The 23,955-nt window shown below is 44.6% G+C and overlaps 1 protein-coding gene across 1 annotated transcript in view; it reads left to right on the forward strand.

The window, feature by feature from the left end:
* LOC124804603 overlaps positions 1–23,955 on the forward strand; it is a 102,007-nt gene that overhangs the window by 44,377 nt on the left and 33,675 nt on the right. The window contains exon 3 of the mRNA XM_047264801.1: positions 14,358–14,548. Coding sequence (XP_047120757.1) covers positions 14,358–14,548 — 191 coding nt within the window. The remainder of the gene's footprint in view (positions 1–14,357; positions 14,549–23,955) is intronic.

The raw sequence follows: 23,955 nt of genomic DNA on the forward strand, positions 1-23,955 counted from the left end.
ATTGCAAGTAACAACTACAGCCAACTAGATAAAAAGATTCTAATACTATAGACTCTAACTACTAGGAGGCATATGGTTAGCGAAAGAAACATTTTGTTGAAAAGCAAACAATGTATTTAGAAAATTTTACCTTTTTAATGTGACATCCAGTTCCAAAAATTATGTATATGTTAATAATTCCACTCCCCAAACATTATCAACCAAACATCCACCATCATAAATTTTCTTGTGTATTTTCTTATAAACACATCATTTCATCTCACTTTAAAATGCATGCCTTACCAACACAGTCTCTCCACTAAGAATATCATGTCCGTAAATACCTTATCCACTCGCTAACTTCTAGTCCGTCCAACGACAGAGTGTCTTACCGAGGGCGCAGAGCGCTGTCAGCGATATTAACACAGTCTGTAGCGCTGCCAACATACAAACAGGCTACTTGCAGTGTGTAGAGGGGACAAAATGCAATATTTTTTTTAATTTTTTGTGGCCATTTTCACTTTTAGGGGGTTAAACACACCCCGAAAGATAATTTGACATATTACGAGGTTTGGAGGGAATATTTTCGAAACGATGGTATAGAAAAAGTGTTTCTCATGTAAATGTTGATTTGTAAAAAAATTGTAGAATCGAATTTGTAATAATCTGAAATTTTACAGAATGTCCCGTCCGCCACCATTAACGAATTTTGAAAAATGAAAACTTTTGTCACAACATAAGTTAAAGACGCTTTCACGCTACATACATCCATGTGTAATTCAGCTGGTTTCCAAAATACTATTTTTGGAAAAAGCCGTACACAGTGTGCTGTCAGAGAGTTTTCAAGATACCTAATTGAAATATCTAAACATTCATTATTAGCCTAGCTATTTATTTAACTTACATTGTTTTATATTCTAAATTGTTGTTTTACGTTTTACACTCATTTTTAGTTTGCCTTTTCACATTCGTGTATTTTGCTAACTGAAAATAATAAATAACTCATTACAATAATGACAATCTGTAAATAAATGCTTTAAACGTAAGATTTTCTTACACCATGCACATTAAAATGTACGAAATTTCTTCATATAATATACACGACAGAGAACACAATATAAAACAAATTCAGCATTATTTTAAATTATTGTGGGTAACCCTCTAAATATTCTGATTTGTATCAAGAATATTTCAGTACATTGCTATGCCTTGGCGAAGATAACTGATTATGAACTAGTGACTGATGTTTAACTATCTTGTTTCTCAAGTGGAGATTAACATCATGATCATTCAACAGAACAAGCTCTGAAATTCTTCTCACAAAATTCTTCCATCATCGAAAACCGTGTACGTCTCACGACTGTAGCTGTGCCGTCGAGCCTTTGGGATCACCGGGTGAACAAGTGCCTTGTCTTGCGCTATGATGATGAAACCGGTTTTTTCACACTGAATACCCGCCTTTCATGGTTTTAAAGGAAACTAATGCTGAGTTTGGATCGAGAACTCGAGACTCTCTTTTTGAAGCACCAAATATCTTTGTGACAGCATCGAAATCTGGTGAACAAACGTCTGACCAGGTCAAAATATATTTGAATGATGTTTTCCTTCTCGGAGAAAAATCTGTATTATTGTCCGATTCTTGGGGCTTTCAGTGTGAAAGAACCGTACAGAGCATCGTACCTACTGACGTTCATCTTCCTATAGTTTAACTTCGGTTCCGTTCAACATATCCAGTAATTCTTCCTCAGATTCCTTGAGGATTATCGGATCTTGTCGGGTTGATATCCTTTCAGTTTGATTTTTACACTACTGGCCATTAAAATTGCTACACCAAGAAGAAATGCAGATGATAAACGGGTATTCATTGGACAAATATATTATACTAGAACTGGCATGTGATTACATTTTCACGCAATTTGGGTGCATAGGTCCTGAGAAATCGCTACCCAGAACAACCACCTCTGGCTGTAATAACGGCCTTGATACGCCAGGGCATTGAGTCAAACAGAGCTTGGATGGTGTGTACAGGTGTGCCCATATAGCTTCAACACGATACCACAGTTCATCAAGAGTAGTGACTGGCGTATTGTGACGAGCCATTTGCTGGGCCACCATTGACCAGACGTTTTTAATTGGTGAGAGATCTGGAGAATGTCCTAGTCAGGGCAGCAGTCGAACATTTTCTGTATCCAGAAAGGCCCGTACAGGACCTGCAACGTGCTGTCGTACATTATCCTGCTGAAATGTAGGGTTTCGCAGGGATCGAATGAAGGGTAGAGCCACGGGTCGTAACACATCTGAAATGTAACGTCCACTGTTCAAAGTGCCGTCAATGCGAACAAGAGGTTCAAATGGCTCTCAGCACTATGGGACTTAACATCTATGGTTATCAGTCCCCTAGAACTTAGAACTACTTAAACCTAACTAACCTAAGGACATCACACAACACCCAGTCATCACGAGGCAGAGAATATCCCCGACCCCGCCGGGAATCGAACCCGGGAACTCGGGCGTGGGAAGCGAGAACGCTACCGCACGACCACGAGCTGCGGACAACAAGAGGTGACCGAGACGTGTAACCAACTGCACCCCATACCATCACGCCGGGTGATACGCCAGTATGGCAATGACGAATATACGCTTCCATTGTGCGTTCACCGCGTTGTCGCCAAACACAGATGCGACCATCATGATGCTGTAAACAGAACCTGGAATCATCCGAAAAAATGACGTTTTGCCATTCGTGCACCCAGGTTCGTCGTTGAGTACACCATCGCAGGCGCTCCTGTCTCTGATGCAGCGTCAAGGGTAACCGCAGCCATGGCCTCCGAGGTGATAGTCCATGCTGCTGCAAACCTCGTCGAACTCGGTGTTCCGTATTACCCTCCTGAAACCACCGATTCCATATTCTGCTAACATCCATTGGATCTCGACCAACGCGAGCAGCAATGTCGCGATACGATAAACCGCAATCGCGATAGGCTACAATCCGACCTTTATCAAAGTCTGAAACGTGATGGTACGCATTTCTTCTCCTTACATGAGGCATCACAACAACGTTTCACCAGGCAACGCCGGTCAACTGCTGTTTGTGTATAAGAAATCGGTTGGAAACTTTCCTCATGTCAGCACGTTGTAGGTGTCGCCACCGGTACCAACCTTGTGTCAATGCTCTGAAAAGCTAATCATTTGCATATCACAGCATCTTCTTCTTGTCGGTTAAATTTCGCGTCTGTAGCACGTCATCTTCGTGGTGTAGCAATTATAATGGCCAGTAGTGTAATCACCCGTGATTCAACCTTTTTCTCCTTCATTGCTTCTTCGGTACACAGCATGAACAGTGGGGAAGATATCTTGTATTTCCTTCCTTATTTTCTTTTCAATCCGATCGCTTCGTTCTTAGGCTTCCCTTCTTATTGCTAAAAAAAAATATAAAAGTCTTTGAGCACTATGGGACTTAACTTCTGAGGTCGCCAGTCCCCTAGGACTTAGAACTACCTAAACCTAACTAACCTAAGGACATCACAGACATCCATGCCCGAGGCAGGATTCGAACCGGAGACCGTAGCGGTCGCGCGGATTCAGACTGCAGCGGCCAGAACCGCTCGGCCATCCCGGCCGGCCTTTTCATTGCCCCCTCTTGGTTCTTGTATATAGCGTGTACCGTGAAGAATTGTCAATATTCAGTGAATGACAGGAACGATCATTCGAAGCAAAAAAGTCAAGTACACACGATCTCTAAAACGCATACCTTAAGAGTTACCATCACTAATTCATCTTCCATACTTTCAAACAAACATCTCCTACTCAAAGCTCTGTGCTTTCCATGTTTTTGTATGACACAGTATGGCCTAAAACAAAACAAAAATAGTCTAGTAATCTTAGGCTCTAAAATGCATGTCTTGAGAGCTATGAGCACTTGTTGAGTAGAAGATATGTTTCACAGCAGCGAAGATAAAGTAGTGCTCTTAGTTTTTACGGCACACACTTTAGACCACATGTTTACCGGTCTTTTTATTTTGTTTTGGCTCATACTAGCACTTCTCAAAATATGGGAAGCAAAGAGCCAGCAGTGTAAGGGATATATTTCGGAGTATCGAAGATGAAGAAGTATTTATAGCTCGTCAAGTATGCTTTTCAGAGCCCAAGTTTACTACACGTTTCGCGCGAAAGATCGTTCCTGTCGTATCCGTGGACATTGACCATTCCTTCTGTGACACCCTGTATATGGTGTGTTATACGTCTTCATGTATAACTTATATGTAGTTTTCTGAGAACAGTTTTACGTCATAATTTTTTTCTAACTGAACTATTCCAAAGCACGTGTTTTGCTATTTCTTAAATCTTGAGTCGATTATCCATCGGAAAGTTAGGACAATCTCTCTTGTGTCTTTACCGTTCTTAAAGTCAAATTTGTCGTCATTTAACAGACCCTCAATTTCCTTTTGCATTTTTCTGTAAATTACTCTTGTCAGCAACTTCGAAGCATGAGCTGTTAAGCTCATTGCACGATAGTTCCTGCATTCATTTGCCTTAGGTATCTTTGGAATTCTATGGACGATATTTTTCCAAGGGCTGAATGCTACCCGGGTATAACAGCCAATAAGAGTGAATGTAACTGTTTGCCACACGATCATTATTTGGAGACAAATTCTTCTTTATGCAAGATGCTGTTTTATAGTTTTGTTATTACCTAAACATGTTTCAGCATTTTTTATGTGCTATCTCGAGTGGGATTATTCTTTATTTTCTTTCTGAATAAATCTGATTACATGTTAACCTCCTATGTGGGTTTTATGAATTTTTGGCTGTAAGGTATTTCTATGAACAAAAGTGTCAAATGTTTTGCATTAGATTACGTATAGAACGCAGTCACGTTCAGGTTTTATATGTTATTCAGTCACGCTATGTTGGAAGATTTAGGTCTAGGATACTAAATTTTGGAATAATACAGTTATATATTTGTTCACATGCGTCACATGGGACTGTCAGTTGTGTATGATGGCAGTTTTACGTCTATTACACATTTTACAGATTTTCATCTGTAAAACAATAAGATGTTTCCAATTTTGCTGTTTTTGTCCATTTCAGACAGAGAATCGCTTTATATAGCAATGTTTAGCACGTTACTTACGGGTCTTTTGATATTGAGCTCTTGCTTCCCTTGTTTATGACGTGTTAATGCCCTTATTTCTTTTGCTGTCATCATTTCTTACAGTTACACAATGATTTGATATAATTTAATCAGCAAAGCACGAAGTTTCGCCTTAATTTCACGTGTTGTTACAGATGTGTGATGTTCATTTGCTTCAAAATTGTTAAGGCTTTCGTGGCCACTTGTTGACAAACTGCCTATTGGCTCCTGTCTCGGGCTCTTCGGCCGACGTCCATCTAATGATTTTACTGACGTTTCGCCAGCACGAGTGGCTGGCATTGTCAAAGCTTCACCCTCCATCCATGGCCAGTGGTGAACTGAAGCCGAGCTCTCGGCCGCAGACTACAGGGTGTTACAAAATGGTACGGCCAAACTTTCGGGACATATTCCTCATACACAAATAAAGAAAAGATGTTATGTGGACATGTGTCCGGAAACGCTTAATTTCCATGTTAGAGCTCATTTTAGTTTCGTCAGTATGTGCTGTACTTCCTCGATTCACCGCCAGTTGGCCCAATTGAAGGAAGGTAATGTTGACTTCGGTGCTTGTGTTGACATGCGACTCATTGCTCTACAGTACTAGCATCAAGCACATCATCACATAGCATCAACAGGTTAGTGTTCATCACGAACGTGGTTTTGCAGTCAGTGCATTGTTTGCGAATGCGGAGTTGGCAGATGCCCATTTGATGTATGGATTAGCACGGGGCAATAGCCGTGGCGCGGTACGTTTGTATCGAGACAGATTTCCAGAACGAAGGTGTCCCGACAGGAAGACGTTCGAAGCAATTGATCGACATCTTAGGGAGCACGGAACATTCCAGGCTATGACTCACGACTGGGGAAGAAGACCTAGAACGACGAGGACACCTGCAATGGTCGAGGCAATTCTTCGTGCAGTTGACGACAACCCTAATGTCAGCGTCAGAGAAGTCACTGTATGGAGAGTGCTACGGGAGAACCAGTTGTTTCCGTGCCATGTACAGCGTGTGCAGGCACTATCAGCAGCTGATTGGCCTCCACGGGTACACTTCTGCGAATGGTTCATCCAACAATGTGTCAATCCTCATTTCAGTGCAAATGTTCTCTTTACGGATGAGGCTTCATTCCAACGTGATCAAATTGTAAATTTTCGCAGTCAACATGTGTGGGCTGACGAGAATCCGCACGCAATTGTGCAATCACGTCATCAACACAGATTTTCTGTGAACGTTTGGGCAGGCATTGTTGGTGATGTCTTGATTGGGCCCCATGTTCTTCCACCTACGCTCAATGGAGCACGTTATCATGATTTCATACGGGATACTCTACCTGTGCTGCTAGAACATGTGCCTTTACAAGGACGACACAACATGTGGTTCATGCACGATGGAGCTCCTGCACATTTCAGTCGAAGTGTTCGTACGCTTCTCAACAACAGATTCGGTGACCGATGGATTGGTAGATGCGGACCAATTCCATGGCCTCCACGCTCTCCTGACCTCAACCCTCTTGACTTTCATTTACGGGGGCATTTGAAAGCTCTTTTCTACGCAACCCCGGTACCAAATGTAGAGACTCTTCGTGCTCGTATTGTGGACGGCTGTGATATAATACGCCATTCTCCAGGGCTGCATCAGCGCATCAGGGATTCCATGCGACGGAGCGTGGATGCATGTATCCTCGCTAACGGAGGACATTTTGAACATTTCCTGTAACAAAGTGTTCGAAGTCTCGCTGGTACGTTCTGTTGCTGTGTGTTTCCATTCCATGATGAATGTGATTTGAAGAGAAGTAATAAAATGAGCTCTAACATGGAAAGTAAGCGTTTCCGGACACATGTCCACATAACATATTTTCTTTCTTTGTGTGTGAGGAATGTTTCCTGAAAATTTGGCCGTACCTTTATGTAACACCCTGTATACGTACCTGGCGCGCCAACGTCCGATGGCTTCTCCGCGGTCATTTCCGGTGCGGTTCTCATCTTGCTACCTGCGACGTTCGTTCGCTGCAGTACGGGAAGCCAGGATCCGTTTACTTTAAGGCTTTCTTCTTTCTTGTTGAAACTGTTCGCGTATTTTTCTATTTCTACAGCTTATCTGAAAAAGCGCGTGTGATAGTGCTTCTCTACAGCCAGATCTTCCGTGTCGGCGAATTTTATTACGAGGTCGGTCTCAATCAGTGCGTACTCCGCGACGGCCGATTTCTCCACCTGCCCCAATCTGCAGTGTCGCTTATGCTCTTTGATCCTGGTGTTAATTGATCGTCCAGTCATTACGACATAAACTTTTTTGCATCTGCATGGTATACGGTATATTCCCGACACTGCAAGTGTGTCCCTTTTCTCCTTCGCCGATTTAAGACACGCTTTGATCTTCTTTTTCTGTTTGAAAATCGTCTTTACGCCATGTCTGTGCAATATACGGCCGATTCTGTCCGTCACTCTGGGAATGTATGGCAGAAAGGCCGTACCCGACATTTCTTTTTCTGATTCCTTACTTCGCCGCGTGTCTGGCTCTGTTACACTTCTAATATAATTTGTGGAGTGCTCCTCAGAACACTTTCAGGTGTTGCATTTCTCGTCTGAGGTGCTGCGGCTCACATATTCGTCCTGCTCTCGTTACGAGCGTATTAATCATGCCTCTTTTCTGGCTCGGGTGGTGGTTTGATATTTTTTGCAGGCATCGGTGTGTGTGCGTCGGTTATCGATACGCGAATAGTTTAAACAAGAAAGAGGAAAACCTTAAGGTAAACAGATCCTGGTTCCCGTAACGCAGCGAACGACCGTCGCAGGTAGCAAGAGGAGAACCGCACCGGAAATGACCGCGGAGAAGCCCTCGGACGTTGGCGCGTCAGGTACATATAGTCTGCGGCCGCGAGCTCGGGGATGAGCTGGGTGCCCCACAGCGTGAGGGAGATGTGGTCAGGGTTTCGGTTGGTCTTGTTGTGGATGTTTCGGTGTTTGAAAAGGATGAGTTGGGTGTTGGTGGGGTTGGGTTTAATGCGCCACTGTCGCATCCAGTCTTCTAGTTTGGTAAGGTACGTCGCTGTCTGGTTGTTGATAGTGTTTGTCGAGGGTCCAATAGGCTGTGTCGTCTGCGTATAGTTGTTGTGTTGTTCTTGTCGGGGTGGGGATGTCGATGCTGTAAAGGGAGTAGAGCAGGGGTGAGATAATCCCACCCTGAGCTACTCCTGCTTCGGGGGAGAAGGAGGATGAGGTGGTTTGGTTGATGTGGATTTGGCAGCATCTGTTGTGTAGGACAGTTTGGATTAGTCGTACTGTCTGAGGTGGGAATCTTGTCTATAGCAGTTTGTATAAAAGTCCGTGATGCTAGATTTTGTCGAATGCCTGCTCGATGTCCAGGAAGACAGTGGGCGTGCACTGTCCAAGGTTCTGGTGTCTTGTGATGTCTGAAGTGAGTCGGAGAAGAGGATCATTGGTGGAGTGGAGTTTGCGGAAGCCAGACTGGAGGTGAGGGATGAGTTGGAGTTTGCCAGTATAGTGTGTACGTCTGTAATTATTCTCTCAAAGATCTTACGAAGGATATCAAGGAGGAATATGGGGCGGTAGGATTTGGGATTTGATTTGGGTTTACCTGGTTTGGGGATCATGATGACTTTAGCGGATTTTCAAGCTGTGGGGATGGTGTTGTGGGAAAGGCAGAAGTTGAAAAGGAGGGTGAGAAGGGGGATGATAGTGTTGAGGGGGCAGTTGCGGAGGTGTAGTCGCTGTATTCCGTTTTCGCCAGGGGCTGAATTCCTGCCTGAGAAGATGGCCTTTTTTACTTCTCTCTCAGTGATTGCATTCTGAAGTTTAGTGTCTTGTTCTGAAGGGGCCGTGGGAGAGACGAGTAGTAGAGGGAGTTCTGTGGCGACTGTGTGGTGGAATGTTTCGTTGAAGAGGGGGTCCTGTGGAAATTTGTGGGTATCTTCTAAGACGATTTTGAAGGCTTCTGCTATGTGGGTGGGGTCAGTGGTGGGGGAGTTGTCTATGTTTAGTTTGAAGGTCCTGTCAGTGTCTTGTCCTGTGAGTGTCTTGAACTTGTTCCAAAATTTGCGTCTTTGTCTGTAGTCAAGTTTGGAGCAAGTTTCGTCTCATTGTTTTTGTCGGTGTTCAGAGGTGAGGCGCTTAATTTCGTTGTTCAGTCTGTTCCAAATTGTTTTAAGGTCGGAGTTTCTGTCTTTGTTGATTTCGCGGTAGAGCCTTCTTTTTTCTCGGATCGGTCTGAGAATTTCGGGGGGTAGGTGCGGTTTGAAGAAGGGGATGGTTTTTGTGGGGATGGCTCCGTCGATGGCTGTCTTGATGGTGTCTGTTATTTTGTCATTGATGTGATTAAGGTCGTCAGTGTCGGTGATGGCTAGTGGGGCTAGCAGGTTATTATTGATGGTCTCCTTGTACTTTGCCCAGTCAGCTTTGCTGTAGAGTTTTATCGTTCGGGAAGTGGAAGCTGGGGGAGGGGGATTGATGGCAGTGGTGCTGAAGAGGATGGGTAGATGGGGGCTGGTGAGGGTGTCACCTACTGAATACTGGGTGATGGTGTCGGCCCATGCCAAATACCTAGGCGTCCATCTAGACAAATACCTGAACCTGAGCAACCATGTAAGGGAGACCTTGAACACAGTCTGACAACGCCAATCCCTCATAAGGCGAATACAAGGCAAATTCATAGGCTGTAACGACAAGACTGCTATAAATACTTACAAAACGTTCATCCGCCCACTATTCGAATATGTGGCAGCGCCCCTGGCCTGCGTCTCCAGAACCCAAGCCGAAAGAATCAACCGCACTGAGAGACGTATCTTACGCAGCATCCTTCGACTTCCCCCCCCCCCTCCACCCCCAGACGTCTTTGAGGAAGCAAAACTAACACCTATTCAATCAAGACTAGCCAACCTGAGAGCCCGCTATGGGAAAACCACCCTCACCTCCCAACCGGACCTACACACAATATACACCCACAGAAACCGACACAGAAACAAACCCAAACACAAATACACCTACCTACCCAGAACAATCATAAACAACACCCTCCACACCTTCCCTAACACAATACACCAACACGAGCATGCAAGACAACTACACATACAGAATAACGACACTCCCACCCCTCCCCACCTCCAGGCGCTGAACCCCGACCGCCCACCACCATAAACCCGCCCAAGCCGACTGTAACCAAAACAGCAAAACAACTCCGCTACCACTGGCGCCCTAGCAACAACGCAACAAAACCCATTACGCATCACGTACAGTGGCTTGAGCCCAAATAAAAATATAAATTAAGTCGTTGTAAAGCCATATCAAAGCAGTCCACATAATCACACAATTGTTAACCCATTCCCATCCTCACTCAGGCCATTGGTACAAAGTAAATAAGATACTATCAAAATTCTAAATATCCATATTAAGTAAAATGTTACTAGTTTATAAGATAATGTAAAGACAAACAAAAACGAAATTACTGATTAAAAAGAGTAACTAGTTATTTATTTATTTTTTGAAAAATTGTAATTAGTCTCTAAGTTAACAAAACAATTATGTATTATTAAAAGCTACACAAAAACTACTTAAGAAAAACTGTAATTAGTATGTAAGTTAGCAATAAGTTCAACCTAAACAAAAAAAGCAAAAGAAATACCCTCATCTCTGGCCCCATTAGAGCAATAAGCTCTCCAGCGGCCCATCCGCCTCCCTTTAGGAGCGGAAATGAATAGTAAAAAAAAAAAAAATAAAAAAAAGCTCGGCTCCAGTTCACCACCGGCAATGAAGGTGAATCTTTGACAATGCCAGCCACTCGTGCTGGCGAAACGTCGGCCGAAGAACCCGAGATAGGAGCCAATAAGTAGTTTGTTCATTTGCTTCGTTTCGCGTTCGTTTCGAAAGTGGTCCGCGACTTCGAAGTGTCGTTTGTAACACGCCCGGGAGGAAAGTGGGTTAATATGCAGAACTAATAAAGGCTAGCCTTTAGCACTCGAGACTGTACAACACTCCCTTGACGCAGGAACGGGGCTGGATATTTAACGACCGTGTGCCTAAACCAACGTACCTGATCCTTCCTGCGGCAGTTGATCTGTTGCTCTGTGCACTGCCTGCTATGATGTGTCCTGCAAACACTATTGTCTAGCACGGGGAGGAGTCACCTCACATCAACAATACCAAGTTGATCTTGTAGAATTCACTGTTAAACACTCGAACAGGGTTGGGCTGCACTGTTTACAATTAACATTATTCCACAATGGACGTGATCAATATTTGTACTCCAAGTACGCGTCCGTTGTGACGTCTAAATGTTGGCATCCAATGCAAAACATGGTGCATAGACCACAAAATAATCATTGCTCAACGGATGTTCTATCAGTCGACGATTGGCACAGTTCTTACAACAGTACCAAACAATTCAATAGTTTATAACACGATCGTGCGCGTGATCGAATCGCGACGCGGATGCTCCATAAAATTTCGGGTACGATATACGAACGTGAAAGTACCTGCGCTCGTGATATTCAGCCATTTAAAACGACGTGTTTCTTTCACTTAGAACTTGCAATTAGGATCATGTTGTTGTTGTTGTGGTCTTCAGTCCTGAGACTGGTTTGATGCAGCTCTCCATGCTACTCTATCCTGTGCAAGCTCCTTCATCACCCAGTACCTACTGCAACCTACATCCTTCTGAATCTGCTTAGTGTATTCATCTCTTGGTCTCCCTCTACGATTTTTACCCTCCACGCTGCCCTCCAATGCTAAATTTGTGATCCCTTGATGCCACAGGACATGTCCTACCAACCGATCCCTTCCTCTAGTCAAGTTGTGCCACAAACGTCTCTTCTCCCCAATCCTATTCAGTACGACCTCATTAGTTACGTGATTTACCCACCTAATCTTCAGCATTCTTCTGTAGCACCACATTTCGAAAGCTTCTATTCTCTTCTTGTCCAAACTATTTATCGTCCATGTCTCACTTCCATACGTGGCTACACTATTTAGCGATCATACCAGTCCAAATTATTTTTCCGTAACCGTCGCGACGCGGTTGATTGTTGTTCTCCTGACACGACACACGAAACCGAGAAACATCACCTTTTGGATAAACATTGATACTGCGTCATGAACACTGAAATTAAAGGCAAAACTTGCGTGGCAAACTTTATCGATTACTTCACCATAATTCGTAAGACACGTACTGCTACCGCGGCATCAACACAACACTCTGACCGTGCTCCACGAAAGTTACACCACGACTCCCCACTGTTGCTCTGCGCTCGGCAGAGAGGAGACTATCGATTCTCAACGATACAATTCGATGCTTACATGTTGACAATTTGAGATGTTTAACTTGTATGTGTGTGTGTGTGTGTGTGTGTGTGAGAGAGAGAGAGAGAGAGAGAGAGAGAGAGAGAGAGAGAGTGAGTGAGAGAGAGAGAGAGAGGGAGAGAGAGAGCGGTGGAGAGGCAGTTAGGAGGAGAGGGAGTCGAATTTGATATCGATGGTAACCATATGCTGTTTTTTTTTGGGGGGGGGGGGGGGAGGAGGGCGCATTTACACAGTTCTACTCTGGAAAATAGCGTTGTATTGCATGGATATGTGTATTCTTTCAGCACTTTTCTGCCTGGAGCATTGATTTTTGGATGTGATAATTCTCTTCTATTGTGAGCTTTTGATGCTAGTTCTATGAATTTTTAAGTTAGTTTCGTTGGGTGGTGACTGAGTACTATTACACTACTGGCCAATTGTTGCTAGACCACGAAGATGACCTGCTATAGACGCGAAATTTAACCGACAGGAAGAGAACGCTGTGATATGAAAATGATTAGCTTTTCAGAGCATTCACAAAAGGCTGGCGCCGGTGGCGACACCTACAACGTGCTGACATGAGGAAAGTTTCCAACCGATTTCTAATACACAAATAGCAGTTGACCGGCGTTGCCTGGTGAAACGTTGTTGTGATGCCTCGTGTAAGGAGGAGAAATGCGTACCATAACGTTTCCGACTTTGATAAAGGTCGGATTGTAGCCTATCGCGATCGCGGTTTATCGTATCGCGACATTGCTGCTCGCGTTGGTCGAGATCCAATGACTGTTACCAGAATATGGAATCGGTGGGTTCAGGAGGGTAATACGGAACGCCGTGCTGGATCCCTACGGCCTCGTATCACTAACAGTCGAGATGACATGCATCTTATCCGCATGGCTGTAACGGATCGTGCAGCCTCGTCTCGATCCCTGAGTCAGCAGATGGGGACGTTTGCAAGACAACAACCATCTGCACGAACAGTTCGACGACGTGGAGACCATGGCTGCGGTTACCGTTGAAGCTGCCCCTGCGATGGTGTACTCAACGACGAACCTGGGTGCACGTCATTTTTTCGGATGAATCCAGGTTCTGTTTACAGCATCATGATGGTCGCATCCGTGTTTGGCGACATCGCGGTGAACGCACGTTGGAAGCGTGTACTCGTCATCGCCATATTGGAGTATCACCCGGCGGGAAGGTATGGGGTGCCATTGGTTACACGTCTCGGTCACCTCTTGTTCGCATTGACGGCACTTTGAACAGTGGACGTTACATTTTTAGATGTGTTACGACCCCTGGCTCTACCCTTCATTCGATCCCTGCGAAACCCTACATTTCAGTAGGATAATGCACGACCGCATGTTGCAGGTCCTGTAGGGGCATTTCTGGATACAAAAAATGTTCGACTGCTGCCCTGGCCAGCACATTCTCCAGATCTCTCACCAATTGAAAACGTCTGGTCAATGGTGGCAAACTGGCTCGTCACAATACGCCAGTCACTACTCTTGATGAACTGTGGTATCGTGTTGAAGCTGCATGGGCACCTGTACCTGTACACGCCATCCAAGCTCTGACTCAATGCCCAGGCGTATCAAGGCCGTTATTACGGCCAGAGGTGGTTGTTCTGGGAACTGATTTCTCAGGATCGATGCACCCAAATTGCGTGAAAATGTAATCACATGTCAGTTCTAGTATAATATATTTGTCCAATGAATACCCGTTTATCATCTGCAATTCTTCTTGGTGTAGCAATTTTAATGGCCAGTAGTGTAGGTAACCACCAATTGTTGAGTGGGGGCCATTGATTTTTAACCCTCTGATGCTTCTGTATACCTGGTTCTAAAATTCTTACAGCCAAAAGATGATCATTACCTGTATGGCTTGCAAAGGTATCCATATCCCAAGATACGTCTGTCGTCTAATGAGTCAAATAGAGCAGATCTATTCTCTTTGCAGAGTCCGCCTCAAACAGCGTGCAGAATGACGTGTACTTCGTGATGAACACAGTGCAGCTGCCGGCCACGGTGACTTCGTGCACCTGTTCGGGCGTGGATGGCACGTGCGTGGGACAAGAAGGCTGCGCCATCGCCCAGGGCGCCACAATGGAGTACCACGCGCAGGTGCTCGTCGGCAGGGGCTTGCCGCCGGTGAGTGTAGCACGCTGCAGTCAGGCCGCTCTATACCCAGCTACAGTCGCACCAAAAAGTATTGCCACAGTTACATTTTAGTGGTTGTAGGTTAAACGAAACATATATTTCAGAACAGATCTCAGACACGTGCCACCTTATATTACATAGGTTACAAATATGTCCAAATCACCTGTCCGTAAAGTAACATACAGTTTTATGAAAATAAACATCGCTCTTCTGCATCCAAAAAAGTATTGGCGCACGCGTATCAATCGGACAGTGTGTTCGTTTTCTCCATTGATGTTCACCTAATAGCTAGTGTGCATCCCTTTAGCATCTATAACAGCACGTAAATGCCTAGCAATGCTTTGTATCAAATTCATCTACATCTACATGATTATTCTGCAATTCACATTTAAGTGCTTGGCAGAAGGTTCACCGAACCACAATGATACTATCTCCCTACCATTCCGCTCCCGAACAGCGCGCGGGAAAAACGAACACCTAAACCTTTATGTTCGAGCTCTGATTTCTCTTATTTTATTTTGATCATCATTCCTACCTATGCAGGCTGGGCTCAACAAAATATTTTCGCATTCGGAAGAGAAAGTTGGTGACTGAAATTTCGTAAATAGATCTCGCCGCGGTGAAAAACGTCTTTGCTTTAGTGACTTCCATCCCAACTCGCGTATCATATCTGCCACACTCTCTCCCCTATTACGTGATAATACAAAACGAGCTGCCCTTTTTTGCACCCTTTCGATGTCCTCCGTCAATGCCACCTGGTAAGGATCCCACACAGCGCAGCAATATTCTAACAGAGGACGAACGAGTGTAGTGTAAGCTGTCTCTTTAGTGGACTTGTTGCATCTTCTAAGTGTCCTGCCAATGAAACGCAACCTTTGGCCCGCCTTCCCCACAATATTATCTATGTGGTCTTTCCAACTGAAGTTGTTCGTAATTTTTACACCCAGGTACTTAGTTGAATTGACAGCCTTGAGAATTGTACTATTTATCGAGTAATCGAATTCCAAGTGATTTCTTTTGGAACTCATGTGGATCACCTCATACACTTCGTTATTTGGCGTCAACTGCCACCTGCCACACCATGCAGCAATCTTTTCTAAATCGCTTTGCAACTGATACTGGTCTTCGGATGACCTTACTAGACAGTAAATTAGAGCATCATCTGCGAACAACCTAAGATAACTGCTCAGATTGTCACCCAGGTCATTTATATATATCAGGAACAGCAGAGGTGATATCAGGGGTAATTTTCGACCATTCTTCCAGGAGCACTTTCTCTAAGTCGTTTTTACCGGACGGACGCCTTTTTCTGCTTTGTGTGTCAAGATGAGCCCAAAGGTTCGCAGTGGGGTACAAATCAGGGTTCTGAGGTGGTGTTAGAACCCTTCTGGGGGCATTGTACAGTAACCACACCCGGGTTTTCATGGCGGTATGTTTTGGGTCTTTGTCTTGCTGGAAATGAAACACTAGCGTGTAATTTACCTCGCAACACGTCGATGTGTCTCATATGATCCATTGTACCGTGGATTACAGCTAGATTTCCAACGCCGGACGCCGCCGTAAGCTCGAGACCATGACACCGCCCCCACTGTGTTTGACTGTGGGATGCATGTGTTTGATGTCGAGGTGCGTATTCGGCTTGCGCCAAACTGTCTTTCTTGCATCAATTCCGAACACATTAAACTTCGAATCGTCGCCAAATATGACAGTGTTCCAAAACTCCATCGGCTTGCTGATGTAGTGCTTGGCAAATTGCAGGCGTTTCTGCCGGTTAATGTCCGATATGTATGGCTTTTTCCTGGGAGAACATCCATGCATGTCAGCTTCATTCAACACATTTCGTATAGTTTCAACACTAACCGTCTTGACGTCGATGTCTGAACAACATCAGCAATAGTTGCTGCATTTGTAGCAGCTTCCTTCCGAGCAAGTGCGATGATACGGTGACGCCCTCAGGTTGTAAACACTTTTGGAATTCCAGGACGACACTTATTCACTGTTGTTACAGTCTCTTTATATTTATGAATGATGGCTCCTACCGTGGTGTAGTTAACAGACACCTTTGCTCCAATTTGACGGTAGCTTCTCCCATGTGGAGCAATACTACTCTCTCACGCAACGCCACTGAATGTTCCTTCTTCTTCGGCCCCATGCTGACCACTATCGCGCAATACAGCAAAATACTAGCGACTGGGCCGCCAACAACCCGCAGTGTCTATTGCGTCAGCAGACGGCATTCTGGTACCTGAAAACACAGCAATATACCGAGAAGCCACGCTCTCTGCCAATACTTTTTGTATGCAGAGGTTTACCCTTAACACTGCATTTCTTTGTTAATGGTAGGCACTGTGGGCAGAATTGTAATGTCTGGTATGTGAGGTAGCACGTACATGTGCTGTGTACCGGAAGGTGCGGTGTTTGTAACCAGCAACGATAAATACTCACGTGTGCCAATATTTTTTGGTGCCATTGTACGTCATAAGGGAGCACCCAAACGATCTTTCACGAGCTTATTACACCCTTCTGTAGCGTTCCTTCTGAACGAGTGGCGACGCAGTCCGCAGACACGCCGGGAACTGTTTATTTTCCACTGGGGGTTGGACAAAAATATGGAAACACCACGAGAAATGCGTGCTTGAACATAAATGCAGACGAAGCCTATAGATGCGCTCTTTTATCTGACCACAGACGGCGCCTGTACGAGGTGGTACCCAAAAAAAAATCGAAATTATTTTTTAAACCTATATATTTTCAAATTGTTTACAAAACAAACTTATCCGCTTCAGAATACTCTCCATTTGTCCCACCAATGCTTCCACTGCTCGAAGCATTTTTTGTACGAGGGTCACTCCAAAGGAAATGCAGACTATTTTTGTAAAAATACAGTTTTCATTCTGCATGTGTGAAAGTTTTACAGTGTGTAGATACATCCTTCCCGCTTGTTTTCAAACTTAGTTCAACCTGTTCCCGTGAGTGGCGCCGTCACAGCATGGCTGCTACACTTGACGTTCGACAGAAGCAACGTGCTGTCATAGAATTCCTGTGCTGTGAAAACGAGACAGTGGAAAACATCCACAAGAGGTTGAAAAAGGTGTACGGAGATGCTGCTGTCGATTGCAGTATAGTTAGTCGGTGGGCGAGCAGGTTACGTGATGAAAGTGGGCATGGCAATATTGAGTATTGTCCGCTCAGCAGCAGGCCTCGTACTGCACACACTCCAGACAATATGCAGAGAGTTAACGAACTGGCGACTGCTGGCAGACGCATCACAGTGAAGGAATTGTCACGCTACGTTGGGATAGGGGAAGGAAGTGTTTGCAGAATACTGAAAGTGTTGGCGTTAAAAGAGGTTTGTGACAGGTGGGTTCCCAGGATGTTGACAGTGGCTCACAAAGAAACAAGGACTCTCGCTTGTGGACATCATGCCAAGTGGAACCACCATAAATTCTGATGGGCATGTGACAACACTGAAGAAAATTCAAGCTCGACTGAGTCGTGTTCGACCACATAGGCAAAAGCAGGATGTTTTGCTGTTGCACGACAATGCACGGCCATATGTCAGTCAAAAAACCGTGGAAGCGATCACAAAACTTGGGTGGACAACACTGAAACACCCGCCTTACAGGCCTGACCTGGCTCCATGTGACTATCGTCTCTTTGCGAAACTGAAAGACTCTCTTTGTGGAACGAGGTTTGAAGATGATGACTCCCTTGTGCACACTGTCAAACAGTGGCTCCAACAGGTTGGTCCAGAATTTTACGGTGCGGGTACACAGGCGCAGGTTCCAAGATGGCGTGATGCAGTTGAGAGGGATGGAAATTATGTGGAGAAATGAAAATATTGTTCCTAAAGGATGCATCTAAACACTGTAAAACTTTCAAACATGTAGAATAAAAGATGGATTTAAAAAAAATAATGTGCATTTCTTTTGGAGTGACCCTCTTAGTAATCTTTAGAAATAGCTGACAGCTCCTCCCACGTTTTTTTGTTGACTTCTTCAGTGCTGTGAAATTGGTGTTCTTCCATGCCCTTTTTCATGTATGGAAATAAGAAAAAGTCGCACGGTGCCAGGTCAGGCGAGCTAAGTACGTGGGGCACCGGGATCAAGCCATTTTTAGCCAAAAACTAACAAGCGATGGCTGTGTGTGCAGATGCATTGCCGGGATCGAAGAACCAGTCTCCTGTCTGGCAATAATTGGGTCTTCTTTTACAAACACTGCTGTGCAATCTTCTTAATACTTCCAAATAAAAGATTTGATTGACGGTCTGACCTGGGGGCAAAAACTCTGAATGAACTATGCCATTGCCATCAAAAAAGCAAATCAGCATTGTTTTGATGTTTGGTTTGACTTGACATTTTTTGGATGGGGTGACGATGACATCTTCCATTGTCTTCACTGTTGATTTGTTTCAGGGTCGTAACCATAGCACCATGACTCATCACCAAATAAAATGGTTCTGAGCACTATAGGACTTAACATCTATGGTCATCAGTCCCCTAGAACTACTTAAACCTAACTAACCTAAGGACATCATACACATCCATGCCCGAGGCAGGATTCGAACATGCGACCGTAGCGGTCACGCGGTTCCAGACTGAAGCTCCTAGATCCGCACGTTCACATCGGCCGGCTGACTCATCACCAGTAATGACCTTAGACAGAAAATCTAGACCAGTTTCAGTCTGTTGTTTCAAAGCACGACATATTTCACCTCGACGTTCCTGTTGACTGTCAGTCAGAACCCGAGGAAGAAACTCGGCAGCAACCCTTTTCATACCCAAATCTTCCATTAAAATTCGCTAAGACGAGCTCCAAGATGACCAATTAACAGTTGATCAGTTGTTGTCGACAGTCTGTGAGCACAAGCTCTCGAATTTTTTCATTATTTTCGTAGATTCGGGCAGTTGATGGACGTCCAGAAAGAGGTTTGTCATCAATCGACAAGTCGCCATTTTTTAATCGAGCAAACCAGTCGTATACTTGAGTTTTTCCCATAGCGTCATCTTGGCAGGCTGTTTTCAACTTTAAAACAGTTTCAGTACCATTTTTACAGCTCCATGTTGTTCACTTAAACTTGCCATCATGAAAATGGAAACAAGAACAAAACAGTGCTAGCAGAAACAATCACTGTAGATGAGCAGAACAAGCCAGGTCGAGAAAACAGATGGCACTGAACTGGCAATGAGTTGCTCTATACACGCCTAGCGGCAGAAATACGTACTACGCTAGCTCGGCCCATGGCAATGATATTCCGTAGCAACGCTGCTACGTTTCCTATTCAATTAACACTGAAGTTAGCCAGTGAGCAAATTCAACTACAGCACCACGAACGGCGTCGCCAAACGAGGACTTCGTTTGTTTTTCTAAAACTGAACAAGAGAGCTAAACAAAACTTAGAGATGGGACGACAGTAAAAACTGAGCACGAGTCAAATACTGAGCAGTCTCGTACGCTATCATCTACACTATGACAACAATTGTCACTGTATCTGGCGGGCCGCTTGAATTTGTGCGCGCAACGGCTTGGTTGGCTAACATCAATGCCAATTAGTTCGGAAACGGCGCAAGGTATCGAAGTTATTTCTCAACAATTATTTCCCAGCACAATCTACCCTTCAACCCCCTCATAATCTTTTCTGACTATTTCGGACCCCCTGTATACACTGATGAGCCACAACATTATGAACTTGTAGCATGGTGGACCACATTTGGAACACAATACGTCAGAGATTCTACGTGACATGGATAAGACAAGTACTCGGCCGGTTTCTCGAGACAAGTAGCATCAAAAAAATGTTCAAATTTGTGTGAAATCTTATGGGACTTAACTGCTAAGGTCATCAGTCCCTCAGCTTACACACTACTTAACCTAAATTATCCTAAGGACAAACACACACACCCATGCCCGAGGGAGGACTCTAACCTCCGCCGAGTCTAGCCGCACAGTCCATGACTGCAGCGCCTCAGACCGCTCGGCGTAGCACCAAATATCTACGCACAGACCAGGCAATTTCCCAAATTACGGGTCGGAGGTTTGAGGAGCGCAGCTGGCTCCCTACAGTAACGCATATGTGTTTCATCGGCTTAAGATCAGACGTATTTTGTGGCCATGACGTCAACGTGAATTAACTGGAATGCTCCTCAAAACACTGTAGCAAGAATCAGGCCTTGTGACATATACAGTTATCCAGATGGAAGATCCCATCGCCATCAGGGAAGACATCGAGCGTGAAGGGGTGACATGGTCAGCAATAACATTCACATAGCTCACGGCTTGTCATGCTGCTTCTTTTTTATTAGTACCACAGGTGCGATGAAAGTCCAGGTAATACTGCCCTCATCAGTTTGCATCCGTGGCGTGATGCATCTTTCGAACAGCCGTTTGTCCAGATGACGGCTTATCCTGAAACGGTCACTGACCTGGTGTATCAAGAAATGTGATTCATCTCACCACGCGACACGTTTCCATAGATCCATGCGCCAGTTTCGATGATCCAGCGCCCACTACAGTTGTATCTGACATTGTTACTGGGTCAACATGGGAACACACAGGGATCGGCTGCTGAGAAGCCCCTTGTTTGACATAATGTACTGAGCAAAATGTTGAGAAACACAGCACGAGTATTGCACTCTGTCGTTATATCCTCCTCAGAGAGAGCTTTAGAGAGCGGGCAAGCTTCCGACATCAATGTTCTACGATGAAGCGTAGACATAAAACAGCTTGTCGCCTACTCATGGTTTCAGTATCCTTCAACGACTTTCCATAGACACTCACGACAGTAGCTTGCGAAAAGCCGACCAGCTTTTCCGTTTCTGAGATTCTCTTTCTCAGGTGGCGGACCATAGCAACCTCACCTTTCACAAAATCACTTATATCTGTGGATTTCATGATTTGTGGTTAGCATCGTCGCTAGACTGATTCTCCATTCATCTCTGGTCTGGAAATATACACTCATGTTGAGAAAAGAAAAAAACAGGACACCCTGAACGACTAGACACAGAACGTTTATATTCACAGGATATGTACATTAGTGTGCTCTGGAGAAATAATTAGCAATTTAGTCACCTCGGTTCAGCATTTGTCCTGTTGCCTAGTAGTCACAGAGTCTCCATGGGCCATGAGAAGTTGATCCATGCATGATGGCATCGACGCTTATAAGGCGTGATTGGCGTCCTGTAGTATACCCATCCATGCTGCATTCACATGGATCCAAAGTTCATCCGTGGTGGTTGGCACTGGGTCACAGAACTGCACCTGCTTTTGCGCATGCGCAACGTGCGTGACGTAATTGCCTTATGGGCCAAATGCACAAGCATTGATAAATAATGTGCATGGTTCAACATGTGCACAGCTAGCCCTTGCCTTTCAACAAGAAGTTTACGTCACGGTCACGAGTTAGTAGCACACTGTGGCAGACTTTTACCCTCATTTGCTCGGTACAAATCCCGCTAGTTGATAGCACACTCCTCAGGTATGCTGATTGACTCACTATTACTGGAGTAAAATTAGATCAGACGTCAGTATATATTAAAGATGTACTCTCACTAACCTATTTTGTGAATGAGTTATGGATTTTATCATACAGTAATCCATTTGAGCCCCCCCCCCCCCCCCCCCCCCCCCCATGAACCATAGGCCTTGCCGTTGGTGGGGAGGCTTGTGTGCCTCAGCGATACAGATAGCCGTACCGTAGATGCAACCACAACGGAGGGGTATCTGTTGAGAGGTTCCTGAAGAGGGGCAGCAGCCTTTTCAGTAGTTGCAGGGCCAACAGTCTGGATGATTGACTGACCTGGCCTTGTAACACTAACCAAAACGGCCTTACTGTGCAGGTAGTGCGAACGGCTGAAAGCAAGGGGAAACTACAGCCGTAATTTTTCCCGGCTAATGATGATGGCGTCCTCTTGGGTAAAATATTCAGGAGGTAAAATAGTCCCCCATTCGGATCTTCGGGCGGGGACTACTCAGGAGGACGTCGTTATCAGGAGAAAGAAAACTGGCGTTCTGCGGATCGGAGCGTGGAATGTCAGATCCATTAATCGAGCAGGCAGATTAGAAAATTTAAAAAGGGAAATGGATAGGTTAAAGTTAGATATAGCGTTTCTCAAGAAGAGAAATTTGTTAACATCAAGTATAGATTTAAACGTCAGGAAGTCGTTTCTGAAAGTATTTGTATGGAGTGCAGCCATGTATGGAAGTGAAACATGGACGATAACTAGTTTGGACAAGAAGAGAATAGAAGCTTTCGAAATGTGGTGCTACAGAAGAATGCTGAAGATAAGGTGGGTAGATCACGTAACTAATGAGGAGGTACTGAATAGGATTGGGGAGAAGAGAAGTTTGTAGCACAACTTGACTAGAAGAAGGGATAGGTTGGTAGGACATGTTTTGAGGCATCAAGGGATCACAAATTTAGCATTGGAGGGCAGCGTAGAGGGTAAAAATCGTAGAGGGAGACCAAGAGATGAATACATTAAGCAGATTCAGAAGGATGTAGGTTGCAGTAGGTACTGGGAGATGAAGAAGCTTGCACAGGATAGAGTAGCATGGAGAGCTGCATCAAACCAGTCTCAGGACTGAAGACAACAACAACAACAGTGGGAATTAGTGAAGCTCGGTGGCAGGAGGAACAAGACTTTTGGTCAGGTGAATACAAGGTTATAGATACAAAATCAAATAGGGGTAATGCAGGAGTAGGTTTAATAATGAATAAAAAAATAGGAGTTCGGGTAAGCTACTACAAACAGCATAGTGAACGCATTATTGTGGCCAAGATAGACACGAAGCCCAGGCCTACGACAGTAGTACAAGTCTAAATGCCAACTAGCTCTGCAGATGACGAAGATATTGAAGAAATGTATGATGAGATAAAAGAAGTTATTCAGATGGTGAAAGGAGACGAAAATTTAATAGTCATGGGTGACTGGAATTCGATAGTAGGAAAAGCAAGGGAAGGAAACGTAGTAGGTGAATATGGATTTGGGGGGAAGAAATGAAAGAGGAAGCCGCCTGGTAGAATTTTGCACAGAGCACAACTTAATCATAGCTAACACTTGGTTCAAGAATCATAAAAGGAGGTTGTATACATGGAAGAAGCCTGGAGATACTGACAGGTTTCAGATAGATTATATAATGGTAAGACAGAGATTTAGGAACCAACTTTTAAATTGTAAGACATTTCCAGGGGCAGATGTGGACTCTGGCCACAATTTATTGGTTATGAACTGTAGATTAAAACTGAAGAAACTGCAAAAAGATGGGAATTTAAGGAGATGGGACCTGGATAAACTGACTAAACCAGAGGTTCTACAGAGCTTCAGGAAGAGCATAAGGGAACAATTGACAAGAATGGGGCAAAGAAATACAGTAGAAGAAGAATGGGTAGCTTTGAGGGA

Source organism: Schistocerca piceifrons, chromosome 1 (assembly GCF_021461385.2).
Source record: "Schistocerca piceifrons isolate TAMUIC-IGC-003096 chromosome 1, iqSchPice1.1, whole genome shotgun sequence".
NCBI classification, from domain to species: Eukaryota; Metazoa; Arthropoda; class Insecta; order Orthoptera; family Acrididae; genus Schistocerca; species Schistocerca piceifrons.